Here is a 23,526-nt window from a genome sequence, read left to right as displayed (position 1 = left end):
GAATTGATGTAACGGGAAAATCATATGTAAGCACGTCTCTGATTGGCTGAGAAGGAGGATGTATCCGACTCGATGATTGGCTGAGAAGGAAACATGTGATCTAGCTGTTTCCTATTCCAGGGCACCATGACATTCACCCATAGCATGCACTTGTTCAAAACAACAATAATAAATAACTCCCTCATGCCGAAAGATTAAAGAAGCCTGAAGGTTTCCTAATTCTCCCCGTATCGAATCAGTAAGCTACCCTATTTAGTCTGTAGATCAATTTCTAAGAACAGGATAGCAAATCACCAATGAAGCAAGGTGTTATTCTAAATGTCAAAGTCGGGACAAACTACTTCCCAATAACGATTATGTAAATCAAGTTCTCAGGCCAAGCTAGCCAAACAACAATGAAGCCTTGTTTGTTTCTTAATTCCCTCTTAGTAGATCAATAATGTCACCTAGCTATTATGTACATCAAGTTCACAGGGCAGGTTAGCCGAGACAAACATCAAATAAATCAACCATGTACAAAGAGGCCATTGAGTGAGTACGTAATCTTTCCCCCAAGGGACTCTATGATCATATTGTTTCATAATTTCCCATGCTCGTGAATCAATAATTCCCCCATCGATTATGTAAATCATCCTCATGTCATTCGCACGTGGCCAAACAACAACAGATCGATTGACCTTGACACACCCACCTTAGACTCGATCGATAATCCTTGAATAAATTATGTCCCGTCATCCCCACTCTCGTGAATCAATAATTCCCCCATCGATTATGTAAATCACCCTCATGTCAATCGCACTTGGCCAAACAACAACAGATCGATTGACCTTGACACACCCACATTAGACTCGATCGATAATCCTTGAATAAATTATGTCCCGTCAGCATTAAACTAAATTGTAGATGGCAGCAGGGTGTTCGTACGGGAGTAGCACCTCCCCCTCTACTGATGTTATCCCCTAATACACAAAAACATTTGAAATACCATTTTTTTCTGATGCAGTTAAAAGTTGAATCGTGGCTTTTTGTCTGAATTCTTTTAAGAACAACTCCTGAAACACAAGGGCTGTTTATTTGTAATAAGAAGCTTTTTAAAATTCTAAAAAAAACTTTAACGTGAAAATTGAAGTGTTGTGGAGTGGGCTCTCTTAACTCCAAATGCAACATAGTGGTTTCAGGGATTTGGAGGCAATTGGCATTTGAGGCCTGAGCCTATAGCCCACTACATCCAACAGCGTCTTTGAGCAATTTAAAGGATAAGAGCATGACTAGGAACGTGACAGAAAAAAAAAACTAAGATAGAACATAGGCCAAGGCTTTTGAAACTTGCAGTTCCGTTCCAGGTTGTGCAAAAAGTTATTTGGAAAGTAACAATTCATTTTTAGCTGGAATGACTGAAGAAACTGTTAATCTAAATCTTACGAAGCTAGGATCTTACGAAAAATAATCTAATGCTCAAATTGTTATTTTGAGCATTTGCAATCGGTCTATGACGTGTATTGAAATACCGAAGAGAAGACTAGATTCATGTTATGTTAGCGATTTAAAGAATAAGAGTATGACTAGGAACGCGACAGAAAAAAAAAACTAAGATAGAACATAGGCCAAGGCTTTTGAAACTTGTAGTTAGGTTCCAGGTTGTGCAAAAAGTTATTTGGAAAGTAACAATTCATTTTTAGCTGGAATGACTGAAGAAACTGTTAATCTAAATCACGGCTAGGATCTTACGAAAAATAATCTAATGCTCAAATTGTTATTTTGAGCATTTGCAATCGGTCTATGACGTGTATTGAAATACCGACAAGAAGACTGGATTCATTTTATGTTAGTGTCTACCCTGCATATAAGTGGGCTCAACCAAATTTGTTACTAGTTAATATTTCTGTATTTTGAAATTTTTTATTAGTTACACCAATGATAAAGAATAACTTTTTGTATTCTAATGCCCCTGATGTAGAAGTCTAGATGCAGATAGTTGAAACAATGATGAAGTTGAACTTCTTGCATTCTGCTATCCCTGATGTACTGTCTATAATCCTGATTTAAAAATTTCAATGTTTCTAATTTTACAAAATAGTCATGGCTGAAGCCAAGAGCACCAATTGGGGGGTAGACTGCAGATCATTCCGAAGATATTAAACGACCTTCATGATGGGCTGTAAACCTCGGAACAAAGGCGAAAGGGGCTTTTTGGAGCAAACTTAAAATGATAATTAATAATTTCATACTTTTTAATAATAATTAAGGAAATTTTCATAATTAATAATTAAGGAAATGATGAAACAGCATCGTCGCCAACTTCTAGGTCGAACTCAAATCCTACCACATACAAGGAGAGCAACAGTTGTACTGTGACAACAGCTTAAGCTATAAAAATTACACATTCAATGATGATTTGATAATGACTTTGAAAACCAAAATTTGTTTTTAATCAAATGGATAAGTACCGAAAATCATATAAACTGAGTTGACGATAATTTATTTTTAAGGGTCGTTTTTGTTTAAATGTTTTTTCAGGCCAGAAAAAAATTTAAAACATAATATTAATTCAAAACAACCCATAAATTCAATGTACAACACAATGTATGGCAAATATCCATAGTTTTTAGCTAATACGCTTTTTAAATATTCAATGGATCTATAACTTCGCTCAAGAACATTCTCAAGACTTATTTAACTCTGGATACTCTTCCCCATTGTCTCATTGTTTCTACTCATAATATATAGACGGGTTGGCTATTTTATGTATACATTACATGCCAATGCGGACGCACGTTTCGTAGTCAAAAGGGGTAATACATTTTTGTCGTCGTTTAGATGAGCATTTGTGTTTGAATTGATAAGCATTTTCACTAATTATTAAAAAAAAAGTTTTCGTCGGGGTAAAGAACAAAGCAGAACCTTGAAACGAACAAATGTTATTGCTTCGCAAATTACGCAAGATTTGCCACCGGTATTAGCTCAAATACAATGAACGATAATATTTTGTAATATATGTAGAATCCTAAATGACAACACAAGCTTTATATTGATTGGCTCAAAATTTTTGTTTACACTGTAAAAAGCTATTCCAGTTTATCCCAGTTTAATTTTCTATTACAATTCAATGCACCAGATTGCAGCAGTAGCTGCAATCTGGTAAAGAGCAAAACACAGCTCCTAGCAGCCGAAAGTTCAAAACACGTTTTGAAAAAATCTTTGTATTGAGAAAATGTACTCATTTAAAGGTGATATAGGAATACAAATTAAGATTCATCTGATGGGCTAGTTCTGGTTAGTTGAGATATGAATTATTTTCTTATTGTTGCTGCTTGGATTAGTACTGAGACGCTTTCGCATAGTCTCAGAACCAGAATAAAATTTCGAGCCCTGGAATGAGTTACTGCAGCTGAGTTCGATCTCTGAGTCCCCTATTATCAAGCTGAGATCAAACCCACTGCACCACTAAAGGACAGAAAATATTTTAAATTCACCCTAATTTTTATCTATACAGCAAACGATTGATCTGAAGCTTTCAGATGGGTTGGCCTCCAAAAAATTAAATGAATTGAACCTTGGTGGTGGTTTGAGCTATTTTCGTAATTTAAACCTTCATAAATATTTTTTTACAGAAACAACTTAAGCTTGTTAATGATTAACGAAAAACCTTCGCAGACTGATCATGAATAAAGTATCATAGATCGTTAAGATGAAGAAAAAAAATTGGCTAGGCTGTATATTCAACCGAAAGAAACATTTGTTGCCTATTTATAAGTAAGTAATCGGATTAACGACGCTTCTTGACTACTAAAGACCCTGCATCGGCCCTGTAGTGTTGCCAAAGCGAAACCACGGGACTTTAACCCTATTTACATTTATGAATTCCAGTTGTTTTGAAATGTTTTCTGGTGGTGCTAAACAAACCACCACTTAGAGTTTATGTTAGTACTTTATCAAAGAACAGGCGTGTTCCAGAATTCAATTGCCGTGTTCAAGAAAAATTTAATTATCATCAAAAATAATTAAGTAGCTCATATTTGTAGCTCAATATTTTCTGGGATGGAGGATGGGAGGATAAAAAGTACACTTTTTTTAAGATACAATTTTAAGAATCCTAAAATCACAATATTAACATATTGTCTGGATTTTGTGATTACTGTGTCTATTCGAAACTGATGATGATTATCAAAATGTTTGAAACGAACAAATTTTCTAGTAAATAGGGTGAGCTTCTTATAGTCAAAAGACTGACTTGCAACTGTTGCTGCTAAACCCACATTAATGACAGAGTCCCCTGTCCAATCGCCCTACAAGAGGATACTACATATGAGGTAATGCACTGTTTCTCTACTACTCCCGTTTTTGAACCCGAACTGGTTGTTGAGTGTGTAACGCACTTTGTTTATCTTATCAATACCACTTGTCTTAACATTTGACAGAATATAGGCTCAACAGTAATCGTTCTATGGGAATCTGATCGAAACAGATTTGTAACCGTTTATATAAGTGGAGTGATGAAGCACTAAAAACTTTTTCGCACGCAGACAATGGTCCGTGCAGTGCAGATACCGATCCTGATTCTCAGCCTTTAGCCGGGAGTGCAATGCATGATTGGGGGCAAATAATCTAAAGCTTCCCTTGTTATTACCCCGAATTTAGAGTTATGTCGATTCTGGCTGAGCTTACAAAGTCACATCACTGACCACCGTTCCAAGCCAAATAATCAGTGATACCAGGCAAGTCCTACTCGCCAACTGTACGCCTGGAGTGATGATACTAACAAAAAATGAATCAAACAGTTCGTGGTAACGAACTGTAAGTAAGGAGCGACCCGGCTCAATGGTAACCGAAACTCTAGAAAACGGGTTTTTGATACCAATAGATACATCAAAAGAATCAGATTTCAATGTTGATTTAAAATATATAACTTTCATCAAGTTTATTGCTACCCATCAAAAGTTACGCACATGAGAAAATTTGGCTGATTTTCAAAAAAAGGGGGAAAGACCCCCTAGAAGCTATAGAACCTTAATAAAAATCACACCATCATATTCAGCGTATCAGAAAACCCTACTGTAGAGGTTTCAAGCTCCTATCTACAAAAATGTGGAATTTTCCATTTTTTGCCAGAATAAAGATCATTAATGCGGGTTCATTTGTTTTTTTGTTTTTTTTTTCCCAGGGGTGATCGTATCGACCCATTGGTCCAATAATATTGTGGGAGGTCTCATTCGAACGGAGATAAAAAGCTTTAGTGCTCTTCTTATGTGACCAAAAAAAATGGAGGGCAACTAGGCCCCCTCCCAAGCTTATTTTTTTCCTAAAAACACCCGATCAAAATTTTGAGATAGCCATTTTGTTCAGCATGGTCGAAAATATGATAAATATGTCTTTTAGGGTGACTTAATCCCCCGAAGTTCCCTGGGGTTGGGATAAATTTTATTAATTTTACCAATTTTTAAATTATTTTTTTGTTTTTGGGTATTTTTCAATATTTTTACTGTTGTTTTTTTTGGGGTTTGTGGTTGGTATGGGGGGGTCGGGGGTTATGTTGGAGAATCTGTTCATGAAGGAAGTTTTCAAGGGGTAAGGGAAATTGCCATGAAGGGGTTGCCGGAATTGCCAGCTTTATTTATTGGTTATTTGGAAGTATACAACAATTTTCAGGAAGGATTTTTTCTGGAGGGGGGGCTAAAGGAGGGGGTTACTCTGGAGAATATTTCCGTAGAGGATGTTTCTTTGGGGTAAGAGACATTTCTATGAAGGGGGTGCCGGATTTCCAAGCATTATTTAAAAACGATCAGAAATTAAATAAAAAAAACAAGTTTTTTCAACTGAAATGTAAGTAGGAATATTAGAACTTAAAACGAACAGAAATTATAACGTATGTGAGGGGGTTCTCCCCCAAGTCAATACCTCACTCTTTACGCTACAGTTTTTTTTAGTGCTTTCAAAAGAGCTATCTATTCTAATTAAACGGCCTTTTTGATTCAGGGGTTTTTGAATAAATTTTTTTTAACTTTTAGCGTAAAGTGTGTGGTATTGACTAAGGAGAGAACCCACTCATATAAGTATTAACATATACGTAATAAAAAAAACAATAAAAAAACAAGTGATACGGCTCAATAGTAAACGAAACTTTTAAAAACGGAATTTTGATGTCCATAAATGTATCAAAAGAATGTGTTTATAATGCTGATCCGAAATATATAAATTTTATTAAGTTGAGTATTACTCATCAAAGGCTACAAGCCTGAGAAAATTTACTTGATTTTTTTAAAGAGGGGGGAAACATCCCCTACAAGTGAAAGAATTTTAATGAAAATCACACCGTCAGATTCAGCGTATCAGAAAACCCTATTACATAGGTTTCAAGCTCATATCTGCAAAAATCTGCAACTTGGTATTAATTGCCAGAAGAAAAATATACGAATATAGAAGTTAGTTACGTAAGTTAATTTGTAAAGACATCCATTTAGCAAAAGAAAAGTAGAATTTTTATGCAAATAAAAGCTGCATTAACTAAAAAACGATCAGAAATTAAATAAAAAAAACAAGTTTTTTAAACTGAAAGTAAGGAGCGACATTAAAACTTAAAACGAACAGAAATTATTCCGTATATGAAAGGGGCTGTCCCCTCCTCAACGCCTCGCTCTTTACGCTAAAGTTTGACTCTGTCTCACAACTTTATTTTTCACAACAATAAAATAAAACAGAATATTCGGTATATTAAGCAGGCGTTCTCTAGTTCTATTTTGAAGACCTATTCCAGCTGAGGATCAGAACCAGAAAGTCAGCTGGTCTTCCGAAGGAATTGCATGTTGAGAGTCGCTAAGCTTATCATTTTTATTACTTTTGACAAATTGCCAAACCCGGGATTGCAATATTTCAGTACGAGTACTCATTTATAATATGACCTTGACGTTAAGCTAAACATTTTGCAAATTAGCGTTTTGTGTACAGCTTGATTTCATGTTACCATACCACAGGTGAAACCAGAACCTCAACAGGCTTCACAAAGCTCGAGGTGTTTATGCCACTTCGGTATTTCGATTCCAATCGACACTTTTATCACAGGCGCGACAACCGATCTGGCCTTTAAAAGGGGGTAAGGCACTTTAATTATTAGACAAAACTTGGCGAGAGGATCATCAATTTATCCCCACTCGGCTCTTATTCTTGAGTGGTAGGCAAGGAATTTTTACTCATGTATTACTAATGCGTTATATCTTATGTTACTATTTATTTAAATCATATTAAACATTTTTCTGAGCCTGCGTGAGGAATAGAATAGAAAATTGAATAAGAGAATGTTGTGCCAAGTGCACAGTAAGATCCGCTTAGTTCCTTATTAAAAAAAAAACAGGTTGAGAGTAAAAAAGAACAATCTTGCTAATCAAATAAAAAGTTTATTAAGAAAATGGAATACAAAAATGAATAAGTCAATGTTTTTCCAGTGCAAGTTCTAGCAGTTTTTCAATCAAGTTCATTCCAGTGACAACATTGCACGGATCATCAACTAACCCTGCCGAAACCAAAGCGCTGCAGAATAGCTAAAAAAAACAATTACAATCATTAGGTCATTTCCATCTCTATCCTTTTAGCTGAGAAACCAAATGCACACTCCCCCTTCTCTATCTCACACTCAGTCTTTGTCAGTCCCTACGGTTACTCCAACATCTTACTGCTCAATCTGTCATTAACCTTTCAGTTGTTTAACTTACGGATAATGATCTAATCATATCTGATACACAGTATCAAACAGTTTGTGGTAACGAACTGTAAGTAAGGAGCGACCCGGCTCAATAGTAACCGTAACTCTAAAATCCGGAATTTTGATACAAATAGATACATCAATAGAATCAAATTTTTATGCTGATTTCAAATATATAAGTTTCATTAAGTTTAATCTTACCCATCACGCGCCTGAGAAAATTTGTCTTATTTTCAAAAAAAAGGGAGAAACTACCCCTATATGTCATAGAACTCTAATGAAAATCATACCATAAGATTCAGCGTATCAGAAAACCCTACTATAGAAGTTTCAAGTTCATATCTCCAAAAATGTGGAATTTTGTGTATTCTTGCAAGAAAAAAGATCACGGATGCGTGTTTATTTGTTTTTTTTCCAGGGGTGATCGTATCGATACAGTAGTCCTAGAATATCTTGAAAGGGCTCATTCGAATGTGAATTAAAAGTTCTATTGCCCTTCTTAAGTGACAAAAAAATTGGAGTGCAACTTGCCCCCTCCCACGCTCATTTTTTCTCCAAAGTCACCCAATCAAAATTTTGAGATAGCCTTTTTGTTCAGCATAGTCGAAAATCTATTAAATAAGTCTTTGAGGGTGACTTAATCCCACAGAGTTCCTGGGAGAAGAGCTCAAAGTTATGAACTTTGCCTGTTTTTTACATATAGCCTAGTACTGGTTAACTGGAAGTTTAGACGTTTCAGGAGGGATTTTTTTCTGGTGTGGGGGTTGGAGGAGGGAGTTATGGGCGATGATCTTTCCATGAAGGTTATTTCCTTGGGGGAAGGGACATTTCTATGAAGGGGGCGCCGAATTTCTCAGCATTATTTAAAAAACAATCAGAAATCAAATAAAAAAACAAGTTTTTTCAACTGAAGGCAAGGAGCAACATTAAAACTTGAAACGAACAGAAATTATTACGTATATGAGGGGGTTCGCCCCCTAGTCAATACCTGGCTCTTCTCGCTAAAGTTTTTTAGTACTTTCAAAAGAGCTATCTATTCTAATTAACCGGTCTTTGTGATTCAGGGGTTTGTGATTCGAACAAAATTCGAACTTTAGCGTAAAGAGCGAAGTATTGATTAGGGGGCAAACTCCCTAATATACGTAATAAAAACATATGAAAATAGAAGTTCGTTACGTAAGTTAATTCCTAAGTTACTTCAGAACAAATTTCGAGAAAGCCATTTAGCCAAATAAAGTAGAATTAATATGCAAATTGCGTTTTGATTATTCATGTACTGTGAGCCAAAATCAATGCTGCGTTAATTCAAAATGTTCAGAAATTAAATTAAGAAAAACACGTTTTTTTAACTGAAAGTAAGGAGCGACATTAAAATTTAAAAAGAACAGAAATTATTCTGTATATGAAAGGGGCCGTCCCCTCCTCAACGCCTCGCTCTTTACGCTAAAGTTTGACTCTGTCACACAACTTTATTTTTTAAAACAGTACAAACTTTAGCGTAAAGAGTGAGGCGTTGAGGAGGGGACAGCCCTTTTCATATACGGAATACTTTCTGTACGTTTTAAGTTTTAATGTCGCTCCTTACTTTCAGTTAAAAAAAAACTTTTTTTTTTAATTTAATAGCTATAAGGGAACTTTCCCTAGACCAAAGCCACCTTTCCAGAGAGGTCATTACCCTCCATTCTCTCAAAAACTGTCTCTCTTAGACTAGCTCGAGTAATAACGTTTGGTCTTATCACAGACCAGACGTTAAAACGTTAAAAAATCCTATCATTATCAAAGGTACGTACTGACGAGAGGTTCTAGCGGCATCCGGGACTAAGGTATAGTTGCCTTATAGAGTTTTAAAAAAGGCTTAAAGAGTCCTAAGACTTAATAAAGCTTAAACAATGCTTAAAGAGTCTATCGTCCACGGAACGCAACAAAAAAGAGGTTCTAGCAGGAGCCGGATTCAAAGAGGTTCAACAGAACTTTTTCCGAGTGTAATTTTGAATGAGAAAAAAAAGTTCATAGTCAATGGTTTAAATAAAATATTATGAATATTTGTACAAATGACGCTTCTTTATTTCGAGGTGGAAAATCCGTACAATAGGCCAAAAAACAAGTGGGTTGTATAAAAGCCGTGAAATTACAGAATTAGGAGGAGGGGTACGTGTATAGGAGGAATAATACCAGAAAATTGTAATCCTGACGAAAATATAACTTACTTTACAACACAGCATAAGAACCATGGAGTAAAGAAGATTTCTTTCATAAATGGGACACATCATAGCGCACAAAGGGTAATTTCCCTTTGGATCTCAACGCGCAATATTACATAGCTAGTGATCATTGCGAACTCCCGAAGTCATGAAGAAATGTGCGAGGTTGATGTGTCCCAAAAAAAAATAATGGAGAAGATAGGAATCTTTTTACTATTTGATATTTATGCTGTGCTTTACAATATTATTTTAAGTTTTATTGAAAACAATAAAAAAACTGACAGAAATTAATATTTGCCAATTTTTTTGCATATTTCCATTGTGTCATACCAGCATTTTCATTAATAGCTTTACCATACCTTAAGGCTCATTTTGTTATAGTATTAATGATATTATCACTAAAAAGGTCATTGAAATAAAGCTATAAATATAAATAAAATTAATACATGAGTAGAGAGGCCTCAGGAGGTCCGATCAGAACCACGTGGTTTATGGTTTTTGTCAGTGAGAATTTGAAAAACAGGAATTTTGTCACATTTATGGATGGTTTTATGGATTTTGTCAGTGAGAATGAAAAAACAGGAACTTTATCACATTTATGTCTGTTTTCATGGATGGTTATGTGGGTAGGTCGATTAATTTGATGGCTTTATTGATTTTGTCAGTGAGAATGGAAAAACAGGAACTTTGTGACTTTCATGGACTATAGAGTCATTAGGGGGAACACGTGGTTAAAGGGGTCAATGTTATTGTTGTTGTTTTGGGCACGCGATAGAGTCATTAGAGAGAACACGTGGTTAATGGGGTCAATGTTGTTGTTGTTGTTTTGGGCACGCGATAGAGTCATTAGGGAGAACACGTGGTTAATGGGGTCAATGTTATTGTTGTTGTTTTGGGCACGCGATAGAGTCATTAGGGAGAACACGTGGTTAAAGGGGTCAATGTTATTGTTGGTGTTTTGAGCATGCAATAGTCATTAGGGAGAACACTTGGTTAATGCGGTCAGTGTTGTTGTTGTTGTTTTGGGCACGCTATCAGCGAACGCCGTGGTCAAGCTGGTTGGTGTTGTGTTGGGCACGCGATAGAGTCATTAGGGAGAACACGTGGTTAATGGGGTCAGTGTTGTTGTTGTTGTTTTGGGCACGCGATAGAGTCATTAGGGAGAACACGTGGTTAATGGGGTCAATGTTGTTGTTGTTGTTTTGATCACGCGATAGAGTCATTAGGGAGAACACGTGGTTAATGGGTTCAATGTTGTTGTTGTTGTTTTGGGCACCCTCTCAGCGAATGCCAAGGTCAATGTTGTTGTTGTTTCCGGGCAAAGTTAATGACACTTCCTTCCAGTTGTTGTTCGAGGCAAATGATATGAGTTTCCTGGAAACAGTTTTTGTTGCTGTCGCTCGAGACAAATGTCTCTGTGGTCGTTATAATACACAAGTTCCATTTGAACAGTGTTGTGAGGTCCTATACCCCAACCCCAAAGGGTTCCAATCCCCCTACCCTAACCCCGAAGGAAGCCCCAGGTCCTCAAAGGTCCATCAGGCTCCCAAAGGGCCACCCGGCCCTCAAGGGTCCCCCAGACCCCCCCCCCCGGCCCCCAAAGGGCCCCTCCCCCTTTGGCCCCCAAAGGGCCCCTCTCCCTCCATCCCCCCTCCCCTCCTCCCCCTCCCCTCCTCCTCCTCCCCCTCCCTTACTCCCCTTCCCTCCCCCATTTTTTAATATTTTTTTTGTGCGTTGAGACACAGAACGACCCCCTCCCCGGCCCCTCCCCCCCGCTCAAAGGGCCCTGGCACCCCAAAGGCCTGATTTTTCAAAGTTCATTTTGAATTTCTTTCGTTGAAATTCAAGAGTTCGAATATTTCAGTAGTGTTTTGTAGTGGTTTACCAAGTCATAGTTAGATTTTCTTGATTTTTAAAAGTTCATTTTGAATTTATTTCGTTGAAAAGCAAGAGTTGGAATATTTCAGTAGTGTTTTGTAGTGGTTTACCTTATCACAGTTACATTTTCTTGATTTATCATAGTTCATTTTGAATTTCTTTCATTGAAATGCAAGAGTTGGAATATTGCAGTAGTGTTTTGGTGGGGTTTACCTTATCACAGTTACATTCTCTTGATTTTTCAAAGTACATTATGAATTTTTTTCATTGAAATGCAAGAGTTGTATTATTTCAGTAGTGTTTGGTCATGGTTTACCTTTTCACAGTTACATTTTCTTGATTTATCAAAGTTCATTTTGAATTTCTTTTATTGAAATGCAAGAGTTGGAATATTTCAGTAGCGTTTTGTCGTGGTTTACCTTGTCACAGTTACATTCTTATGATTTTTCAAAGTTCATTTTGAATTTCTTTTATTGAAATGCAAGAGTTGGAATATTTCAGTAGTGTTTTGTCGCGGTTTACCTTGTTAGAGTTACATTTTCATGAATTTTCATAGTTCATTTTGAATTTCTTTCATTGAAATGCAAGAGTGGGATTATTTCACTAGTGTTTTGTCGTGGATTAAGTTGTCACAGTTAGATTCCATCGATTTTTCAAAGTTCATTTTGAATTTCTTTTATTGAAATGCAAGAGCTGAAATATTGTAGTAGTGTTTAGGTGGGGTTTATATTGTCACAGTTCCATTCTCTTGATTTTCATAGTTCATTTTGAATTTCTATCGTTGAAATGCCAGATTTAGAATATTACCTTTGTGTTTTGTGGTTGGTTTAACTCGTCATAGTTACGCTCTCTGTATTTTTCAAAGCTCATTTTAATTCAATTCGTTGAAATGCAAGAGTTGAAATATTTAAGTAGCGTTTTGTTGTGGTTTACCTTATTGGAGTTACATTTTCTTGATTTTTCAAAGTTCATTTTGGATTTCCTTCATTGAAATGCAAGAGTTGGAATATTTCAGTAGTGTTTAGTCGTGGTTTACCATGTCACAGTTACATTCTATTGATTTTTCAAAGTTCTTTTTGTATTTATCACGTTGAAATGCAAGAGTTGGAATATTGCAGTAGTGTTTTGTCGTGGTTTACCTTGTCACAGTTACATTCCCTTGATTTTTCAAAATTCATTTGAATTTTTTATGTTGAAAAGCAAGAGCTGGAACATTTCATTAGTGTTTTGTTATGGTTTACCTTATCACAGTTACATTTTCTTGATTTTTCAAAGTTCATTTTGAATTTATTTTATTGAAATGAAAGAGTTGGAATATTTCTGTAGTGTTTTGTCGTGGTTTACCTTGTCAGAGTTTCATTTTCACGATTTTTCAAAGTTCATTTTGAATTTCTTTATTTGAAATGCAAGAGTTGGAATATTTCAGTAGTGTTTGTTTTGTTTTGGTTTACCTTGTCACAGTTACATTTTATTGATTTTTAAAAGTTCATTTAGGTTTTCTTTCATTGAAATACAAGAGTTGAAATATTTAATTATTGTTTTGTCGTGGTTTACCTTGTAAAAGTTACATTCTCTTGATTTTTCAAAGTTCATTTTGGATTTCTTTCATTGAAATGCAAGAGTGGGATTATTTCAGTAGTGTTTTGTTGTGGTTTATCATATCACAGTTACATTTTCTTGATTTATCAAAGTTCATTTTGAAATTCTTTTATTGAAATATAACCAAAATGAACTTTGAAAAATCGTGAGAATGTAAGTGTGACAAAGTAAACCACAACAAAACACTACTGAAATATTCCAACTCTTGCAGTTCAATGAAAGAAATCCAAATGAACTTTGAAAAATCAAGGGAATGTAACTGTGACATGGAAAACTACGACAAAATACTACTGAAATAATTCCACTCTTTCATTTCAATAAAAGAAATCCAATATGTACTTTGAAAAATCAATAGAATATAACTGAGACAAAGTATACCACCACAATACGCTTCTAAATTATTCCAACTCTTGCATTTCAAATAGAGAAATCCATAAGGAACTTTGAAAAATCAAGGGAAGGTAAATGTGACAAAGTAAACCATGAGAAAACACTATTGAAATATTCCAACTCTTGCATTTCAATGAAAGAAAACCAAAAGGAACTTTGAAAAATTAAGAAAATGTAACTTTGACAAGGTAAACCACGACAAAACACTACTGAAATAATCCATCTCTTGCATTTCAATGAAAGAAATTCAAAATGAACTTTGAAAAATCAAGAAAATGTAAGTGAAACAGGGTAAACCGCGAGAAAACACTACTTGAATAATCCAAATCTTGCATTTCATCGAAATAAACACAAAATGAACTTTGAAAAATCAAGAGAATGTACCTTTTACAAGGTAAACCACTAAAAACCACTACTGAAATAATCCAACTCTTGCCTTTCATTAAAAGAAATTCAAAATGAACTTTGAAAAATCAATAGAATGTAACTGTGACAAGGTAAACCATGGCAAAACACTACTGAAATATTCCAACTCTTGCATTTCAACGAAAAAATCCAAAACACTTAAGAGAATGTAACTGTGACAAGGTAAAGCACGACAAAATACTACTGAAATATTCAACTCTTGCGTTTCAACGAGATAAATCCAAAATGAACTTTGAAAAATCAAGAAAATGTAAGTGTGACAATGTAAACCAAGAGTAAAACACTACTTAAATATTCCAGCTTTTACATTTCAATGAAAGAAATCCAAAATGAACTTTGAAAAATCAAGAAAATGTAAGTGTGACAAGGTAAACCATAACAAAACACTACTGAAATATTCTAACTCGTTCATGTCAATGAAATAAATCAAAAATGAACTTTTAAAAATCAAGAGAATGTAAGTGTTAGTAGTTAAACCATAACAAATCACTACTTAAATATTCTGACTCTTGCATTTCAATAAAAGAAATACGAAATGTACTTTGAAAAATCTCTGTAATGTAACTTTGACAAGGCAAACCACGACAAAACACTACTAAAATATTCCAACTCTTGCATTTCAATGAAAGAAATCCAAAATGAACTTTGAAAAATCATGAGAATGTAACTGTGACATCATAAACCATATCAAAAAACCACTGAAATAATGCAACTCTTGCATTTCAAGGAAAGAAATCCAAAATGAACTTTGAAAACTCAATAAAATGTAACTGTGAAATGGTAAACAATGGCAAAATGTTGCTGAAATGTTCCAACTATTGCAGTTCAATGAATGAAATCCAAAATGAACTTTGAAAAATCAAGAAAATATAACTATGACAATATCAACCATTATAAAACACTTATGAAATATTCCATCTCTTGCATTTCAACGAAAGAAAACCGAAATGAACTTTCAAAAGTCAAGAAAAGGTAACTGTGAAAAAGTAAACCACAACAAAACACTACTGAAATATTCTAACTCTTGCATTTTAAATAAATAAATTCAAAATGAACTTTGAAAAATCATGAATATGTGACTAACAATGTAATCCACGACAAAACAACTACTGAAATACTCCAACTCTTGCTTTTCAATGAAATGAATTAAAAATAAACTTTGAAAAATCAAGAAAATGTTACTCTGATAAGATAAACCACAACACAACACTACTAGAATATACCAACTCTTTCAATTTAATGAAAAAAATCCAAAATGAAATTTGAAAAATCAAGAGAATGTAACTGTGACAAGGCAAAACATGAAAAAACACTACTGAAATATTACAACTATTGCAATTCAATGAAAGAAAGCCTAAGTGAACTTTTAAAAATCAAGAAAATGTAACTGTGACAAGGTAAACCACAACAGAACACTAGTGAAATATTCAAACTATTGAATTTCAACGAAAGAAATTCAAAATGAGCTTGGAAAAATTATGAAAATTTAACTCTAACAAGGTAAACAATAACAAAACAATACTGAAATATTTCAATCCTTGCATTTAAATAAACAGAAATATTCCAACTCTTGATACTTAATGAAAGAAATTCGAAATGAAAATTTAAAAATCATTAATATTTAAGTATGACACTTTAAACCATATCAAAACACTAATGAAATATTCCAACTCTTGCATTTCAATGAAAGAAATCCAAAATTAACTTTTAAAAATCTATAGAATGTAAGTTTGACAAGGCAAACCACGACAAAACACTACTAAAATTTTCAAACTCTTGCATTTCAATGGAAGGAATTCAAAATGAACTTTGAGAAATCGAGAAAATGTAACTGTAACAAGGTAAGCCATGATAAAACGCTACTGAAATATTCAAAGTCTTGCATTTCAATGAAAAAAATCCAAAATGAACTTTGAAAAATCTATAAAATGTAAGTGTGACAAGGTAAACCACGACAAAACACTACTAAAATATCCCAACTCTTGCATTTCAATGAAAGAAATCAAAAATTAACTTTGAAAAATCATTAGAATGTAACTGTGACACGTTGAACCATGTCAAAACACTACTGAAATAATCCAATTCTTGCATTTCAACGAAAGAAATCCAAAATGAACTTTGAAAAATCAAGAGAATGTAACTGTGACATGGTAAACCATGGCAAAATGCTACTGAAATATTCCAACTGTTGCATTTCAAGGAATGAAATCCAAAATGAACTTTGAAAAATCAAGAGAATGTAACTGTGACATGGTGAACCATGACAAAACACTACTGAAATATTCCAACTCTTGTATTTCAACGAAAGAAAACCGAAATGAACTTTTAAAAATGAAGAAAATGTAACTGTGACAAGGTAAACCACAACAAAACACTACTGAAATATTCAAACTCTTGCATTTCAACGAAAGAAACTCAAAATGAACTTTGAAAAATCATGAAAATGTAACTCTCACAAGGTAAACCACGACAAAACACTACTGAAATATTCCAACTCTTGCATTTCAATAAAAGAAATTCAAAATGAACTTTGATAAATCAAGAAAATGTAACTGTGATAAGATAAACCGCAACAAAACAGTACTTAAATGTTCCAACTCTTGCATTTCAATGAATGAAATACAAAATGAACTTTTAAAAATCATGAAAATGTAACTCTAACAAGGTAAACCACGACAAAACACTACTGAAATATTCCAACTCTTGCATTTCAATAAAAGAAATTCAAATGAACTTTGATAAATCAAGAAAATGTAACTGTGATATGGTAAACCACAACAAAACACTACTGAAATATTCCCACTCTTGCATTTCAATGAAAGAAATTCAAACTGAAGATTTGAAAAATCAAGAGAATGTAACTATGACAAGGTAAACCATGACATAACACTACTGAAATATTCCAACTCTTGCATTTCAACGTGATAAATCCAAAATGAACTTTGAAAAATCAAGAGAATGTAACTGTGACAAGGTAAACCCCGACAAAACAGTACTGAAATATTCCAACTCTTTCATTTAAATTAAATAAATCCAAAATGATCTTTGAAAAATCAAGAAAATGTAAGTGTGACAAGGTAAACCACAACAAAACACTACTGAAATATTCCAACTCTTGCATTTCAATTATAGAAATTCAAATGATCTTTGAAAAATCAAGATCATGTAACAACGAAAAGGAAAACCCACAAAAAAAGAGGACTGAAATAGCTCAGCTCTGGATCTAAAACGAAATGAAGTAAGAATAATATCTGAAAATAACAATACTGAAAGTGTTACATGGTAAACCGCCACTAAAACATACTTATATATTCTGACTCTTTCATTTTAATAATAAAAAGTCAAAACGTACAGTAAAAAGTCAAGAGACTGTAGCTGTTACATGGTAAACCACGATAAAACACTACTGAAATAATCCCAATCTTGCATTTCAATGAAAGAAATCCAAAATGAACTTTGAAAAATCAAGAGAATGTAACTGTGACAAGGTAAACCATGACAAAAAAATACTGAAATATTCCAACTCTTGCATTTCAATGAAAGAAAAACTAAATGAACTTTGAAAAATCAAGAAAATGTAACTTTGACAAGGTAAACCACAACAAAACAAACACTAGTGATATATTCCCACTCTTGCATTTCAACGATAGAAATTCAAAATGAACTTTGGAAGATCGTGAAAATATAACTCTAACAAGGTAAACCATGACAATACACTACTGAAATATTTCGACTCTTGCATTTCAATAAAAGAAATTCAAAATGAACTTTGATAAATCAAGAAAATGTAACTGTTATAAGGTAAACCGTAAGAATACACTCCTTGAAAGGAAACATTCTGTCAATAAAAATTAAGATTTTCAAATGAATTTGTACTATTTAGTGTACAGCAACTGAGACTTTGTAAACAATTGCCTTAAGCGGATTACCTAGTTATTAACGATAATGTAACCTTGATACTGCAACAAAGAAGCTTTATAGATACCTAAACTTATAACTGTGACATGGTAAACCACGACGAAACACTACTGAAATATTCCAACTCTTGCATTTCAATGAAACAAATACAAAATGAACTTTGAAAAATCTAGAAAATTTAACTGTTACAAGGTAAACCACCACGAAACACTACTGAAATATTTCAACTCTTGCATTTCAACGAAAGAAATTCAAATGAGCTTTGAAAAATCAAGAGAATGTAACTGTGACGAGGTAAACCAACAACAAAACACTACTGAAATATTCCAGCTCTTGCATTTCAACGATAGAAATTCAAAATGAACTATGAAAATCAAGAGAATGTAACTGTGATCAGGTAAACCCCACCAAAACACTACTGCAATATTCCAACTCTTGCATTTCAATGAAAGAAACTCAAAATGAACTTTGAAAAATCAAGGGAATGTAACTGTGACATGGTAAACCACGACAAAACACTAGTGAAATAATCCCACTCTTGCATTTCAATGAACGAAATTCAAAATGAACTTTGAAAAATCATGAAAATGTAACTCTAACAAGGTAAACCACGACAAAACACTACTGAAATATTCCAACTCTTGCATTTCAATAAAAGAAATTCAAAATGAACTTTGAAAAATCAAAGTAATGTCGCTGTGACAAGGTAAACCATGAAAAATCAGTACTGAAATAGTCCAACTCTTGAATTTCAATGAAATAAATCCAAAATGAACTTTGAAAAATAAAGAAAATGTAATTGTGAAAAGGTAAACCATAACAAAACACTACTGAAATTATTCAACTCTTGCATTTCAATGAAAGAAATTCAAAATGTACTTTGAAAAATCAAGAGAATGTAACTGTGACAAGGTAAACCACAACCAAACACTACTGAAATATTTCAACTCTTTCATTTCAATAAAATAAATTCAAAATGAACTTTTATAAATCAAGAAAGTGTAACTGTGATAATGTAAACCACAGCAAAACACTACTGAAATATTCCAACTCTTGTATTTCAATGAAAGAAATCCAAAATGAACTTTGATAAATCAAGAAAATGTAACTGTGATAAGGTAAACCACAACCAAACAATAGTGAAATATTCCAACTCTTGCTTTTCAACGAAAGAAATTCAAAATGAACTTTGAAAAATCAGGCCTTTGGGGTGCCAGGGGCCCTTTGGGAGGGGGGAGAGGGGCCGGGGGAGGGGGTCGTTCTGTGTCTCAACGCACAAAAAAAATATTAAAAAATGGGGGAGGGAAGGGGAGTAAGGGAGGGGGAGGAGGGGGGAGGGGAGGGGGAGGGGAAGGTGAGGAGGGGGATGGAGGGAGAGGGACCCCTTTGGGGGCCAAAGGGGGGAGGGGCCCTTAGGGGGCCGGGGGGGGGGGGTGTGGGGGACCCTTGAGGGCCGGGTGGCCCTTTGGGAGCCTGATGGACCTTTGAGGACCTGGGGCTTCCTTCGGGGTTGGGGTAGGGGGATTGGAACCCTTTGGGGTTGGGGTAGAGGACCTCACAACACTGTTCAAATGGAACTTGTGTATTATAACGAGCACAGAGACATTTGCCTCGAGCGACAGCAACAAATACTGTTTCCCGGAAACTCATATCATTTGCCTCGAACAACAACTGGAAGGAAGTGTCATTAACTTTGCCCGGAAACAACAACAACATTGACCTTGGCATTTGCTGAGAGTGTGCCCAAAACAACAACAACAACATTGACCCCATTAACCACGTGTTCTCCCTAATGACTCTATCGCGTGTTCAAAACAACAACAAGAACATTGACCCCATTAACCACGTGTTCTCCCTAATGACTCTATCGCGTGCCCAAAACAACAACAATAACATTGACCCCATTAACCACGTGTTCTCCCTAATGACTCTATCACGTGCCCAAAACAACAACAACAACATTGACCTTGGCATTTGCTGAGAGAGTGACCAAAACAACAACAACAACATTGACCCCATTAACCACGTGTTCTCACTAATGCCTCTATCGAGTGCTCAAAACAACAACAACAACATTGACCCCATTAACCACGTGTTCTCTCTAATGACTCTATCGCATGCCCAAAACAACAACAACCACATTGGCCCAATTAACAACGTGTTCTCCCTAATGAGGCTATAGCGAGCCCAAAACAAAAACAACAACAATGAACCAATTAACCACGTGTTCACCCTAATGACTCTATCACACGCCCAAAACAACAACAACAACATTGACCCCATTAACAACGTGTTCCCCCTTATGACTCTATCGTGTGCCCAACACAAGAACAACAACATTGACCCCATTAACCACGTTTTCTCTCTAATGACTCTATCGAATGCCCAAAACAACAACAATAACATTGACCCCATTAACCACGTGTTCTCCCTAATGACTCTATAGTCCATGAAAGTGACAAAGTTCCTGTTTTTCCATTCTCACTGACAAAATCCATAAAAACATCAAATAATCAACACACATAACCATCCATGAAAACATGCATAAATGTGACAAACTTCATGTTTTTTCATTCTCACTGACAAAATCCATGAAAACAATCCATAAATGTGACAAAATTCCTGTTTTTCAAATTCTCACTGACAAAGTCCATAGAACCATCCATAAATTATGTCCTGTCACGAGTTATTATGGCATCTCTACTAAGTTCATTACTTTTAGCCCTCCCCCCGGGGACTTAGGGGGATTAAGTCATCCTAAAAGACATAGTTATCATATCTTCGACCATGCTGAACCAAATTGCTATCTCAAAATTTTGATCGGGTGACTTTGGGGAAAAAATGAGCGTGGGAGGGGGCCTAGTTGCCCTCCTTTTTTTTCACTTACAAAGGGCACTAGAACTTTAAATTTCCGTTCGAATGAGCCCTCTCACGATATTCTACGACCACTGGGTCGATACGATCACCCCTGGGAAAAAAAACAACAAAAAAACAAATATACACGCATCCGTGATCTTTCTTCCGGCAAAAAATGCAAAATTCCACATTTTTGTAGATAAGAGCTTGAATCCTCTACAGTAAGGTTCTCTGATACGCTGAATATGATGGTGTGATTTTCATTAAGGTTCTATTACTTTTAGGGGGTATTCCCCCTTTTTTTGAAAATCAGACAAATTTTCTCAGGCGCGTAACTTTTGATGGGTAGCATTAAACTTGATGAAAGTTATATATTTGAAATCAACATTGAAATTTGATTCTTTTGATGTATCTATTGGTATCAAAAACCTGTTTTCTAGAGTTTCGGTTACCATTGAGCCTGGTCGCTCCTAACTTACAGTTCGTTACCACGAACTGTTTGATATTACACTAAACTTGTCTTGCGTTATTTTTGCTTTCTTTTTGTTTGCTTAATTTCCCTGCAGTGACTTTTTTGTCGGCCGGGCTATCAATTTATTTATTTATGGAAACTAAACCAATAGCATCGAATTATCTGAAAACAGTGTACAATAGTGTACTCTGTCTGCAAATAAGGGGCAAAGCTGGGACTTAAATAGTTAGGGATAAATTTACACAAAGCAAACTGTAGCAACTCTTTCGACTGATAAACTCGTTGAAAGCAAATTTGTTGGCTGACCGTATATAACAAAAATCAGGTGCATGAAACATGTGGTCCGATCCCACTTTCTAAATCTGTAATGAAAGAAAGGCCAAATGGCTATGCCACATTTTGTGGGTAAAAGATGACAGACTGTTAAATATAATGGTTTTTGGTGTTCATCTGGTGTCAAACGAACACCGGTTTGTCCCTGAATGGGATTGGAAGAGGTCGTGAGAAAGGATTCCGAGGGAATTGGAACTACGAAGTGAAGTTTTGAATTGATTGGGATGGGGGAGGGGCGTGTACAGCTGTGTTGAGCTGAGATATCTTGATTGTACAGTGAGTTATTGGCAGTAGTAAAGTGGTTGCTAACCGAGGGACTGTGGAGTTAGAGAACGAAGCGCTTGAAAATGTAGAAAGTCTCAATACTTGGATAAGGTTATAACTAGGGATTAAGCTTGCCGGAAAGTTGTGGAAGGTAGAATAACAGAAATACAAGATGTTCAACTAGTAGGGTCGAGCAAACGGATTTTAGTAGCAGCATTTGGTATTTCAGGCAGCAGTGATAAGTTGAGCTAAATATACTACAGAAGATCTCTATTAAAGACAGAATAGGAACATATGCTAGAGGTTTTTCTGAAAAGTTTTTAAAGGGTGATGCTAGCTACATGGCATGGTGAAGAGGAGTTAGGTGTGACTTTTTATAAATGAAGTGTTCCAACCTGACTCAGTATATTTATTATTACAAAACAGTTTAGGTAAATCTGCTATGTCTTCCAAACAAACAAAGATTGTGTCGCGGGAATAAGAAATTGGCTGGTCCCTCAACCTAGACTGGATAAGATTAAAAAAAGTGAAGAAAATCTTTGAGGATCTATGGGGAGGTGGTCTAAGCAGATACCTTTTACGAAGTAGGACGGATGAGGAGTATTTGGCGATGTAATAGCGTCAGGTGGTTTAGGGCATTGAACAAGTTGTTTGGCTTAGAGTTTGTAGAAATAACTGTAGATGTCAAATTTCGGATACTATCGACTTTGAACAATTTCCGTAGCTCCTGGGATCATACTCACTCCCCAAATTGAATTTTGTTCAGTTTTAAATCAATATTGATACCGGAAAATTCGTTGCTACGCAAGTCTGAGTATTTTATCCAAAGTCCAATGTTGAAGGAATTTAAGTGTAGAAATAATGTACTGGCGATAAGAAAACAATAGTACGGTTATTAAGAAGTGAGGTTTCTAGATTAAAATGCGAAAAAAGGAATGTTTGTCTGTATTAACTTTTTTTTAAATAGGTCGAGTTCTCAGCATTCCTGTTAAAAGTTTGCCTCCTAAAACAAAGAAGAAAATTGACTTTTGAAAATCAAATATTAGGTTTTTTTTAACTAATTCTCATGTGGTCTTTTACAGAAATTTTTACCTTGGTCAGACAAGACGTTATATTGGCCAAGTGGGCTCCTACCTCCAAGCAACAATCCAGCTTGTGGATTTGATCGGGAGCTTTGCCCTACCGGCTCCGATAGGCTGAGGTAATTTTTATGAATATTTCTTGAAAATATAGTCAAAGCTAAATATTTTAATGTCTGCCTTAGTGATTAAATGTCATAAAAACTGGCATAATGAAAAAGATGAAATGAAAAGAAATGCAAGTGAATTTGGTTTAGCTATGCTCTGAAAGGAAATAAGGAAAAAAAAATCAAACCAGTAGCCTATAGCCAGTGCTGTTATACTTCGGCTGTTGTGCAAACTAAAATTTACTTTTAGACTTCAATGCAACCATTTTTTAAATATTTTGTTAAAACAATATTTATATGAAAAAAGGGA

The 23,526-nt window shown here is 35.0% G+C and overlaps 1 protein-coding gene across 1 annotated transcript in view; it reads left to right on the top strand.

Annotated features, from left to right (window-relative positions):
• The window catches only part of LOC148954418 (receptor-type guanylate cyclase Gyc76C-like), a 269,197-nt gene that overhangs the window by 167,406 nt on the left and 78,265 nt on the right, over positions 1 to 23,526 (top strand). The window contains exon 9 of the mRNA XM_089086478.1: positions 23,113 to 23,231. Within this exon, the coding sequence (XP_088942604.1) occupies positions 23,113 to 23,231 (119 nt within the window). The remainder of the gene's footprint in view (positions 1 to 23,112; positions 23,232 to 23,526) is intronic.

The sequence above is a fragment of the Artemia sp. Qi Xiang Cuo genome, chromosome 3 (genome assembly GCF_049724085.1).
Source record: "Artemia sp. Qi Xiang Cuo chromosome 3, ASM4972408v1, whole genome shotgun sequence".
Taxonomy (NCBI): Eukaryota; Metazoa; Arthropoda; class Branchiopoda; order Anostraca; family Artemiidae; genus Artemia; species Artemia sp. Qi Xiang Cuo.
The sequence above is the reverse complement of the archived record's forward strand: the minus strand, read 5'-3'. Positions and strand labels throughout refer to the sequence as shown.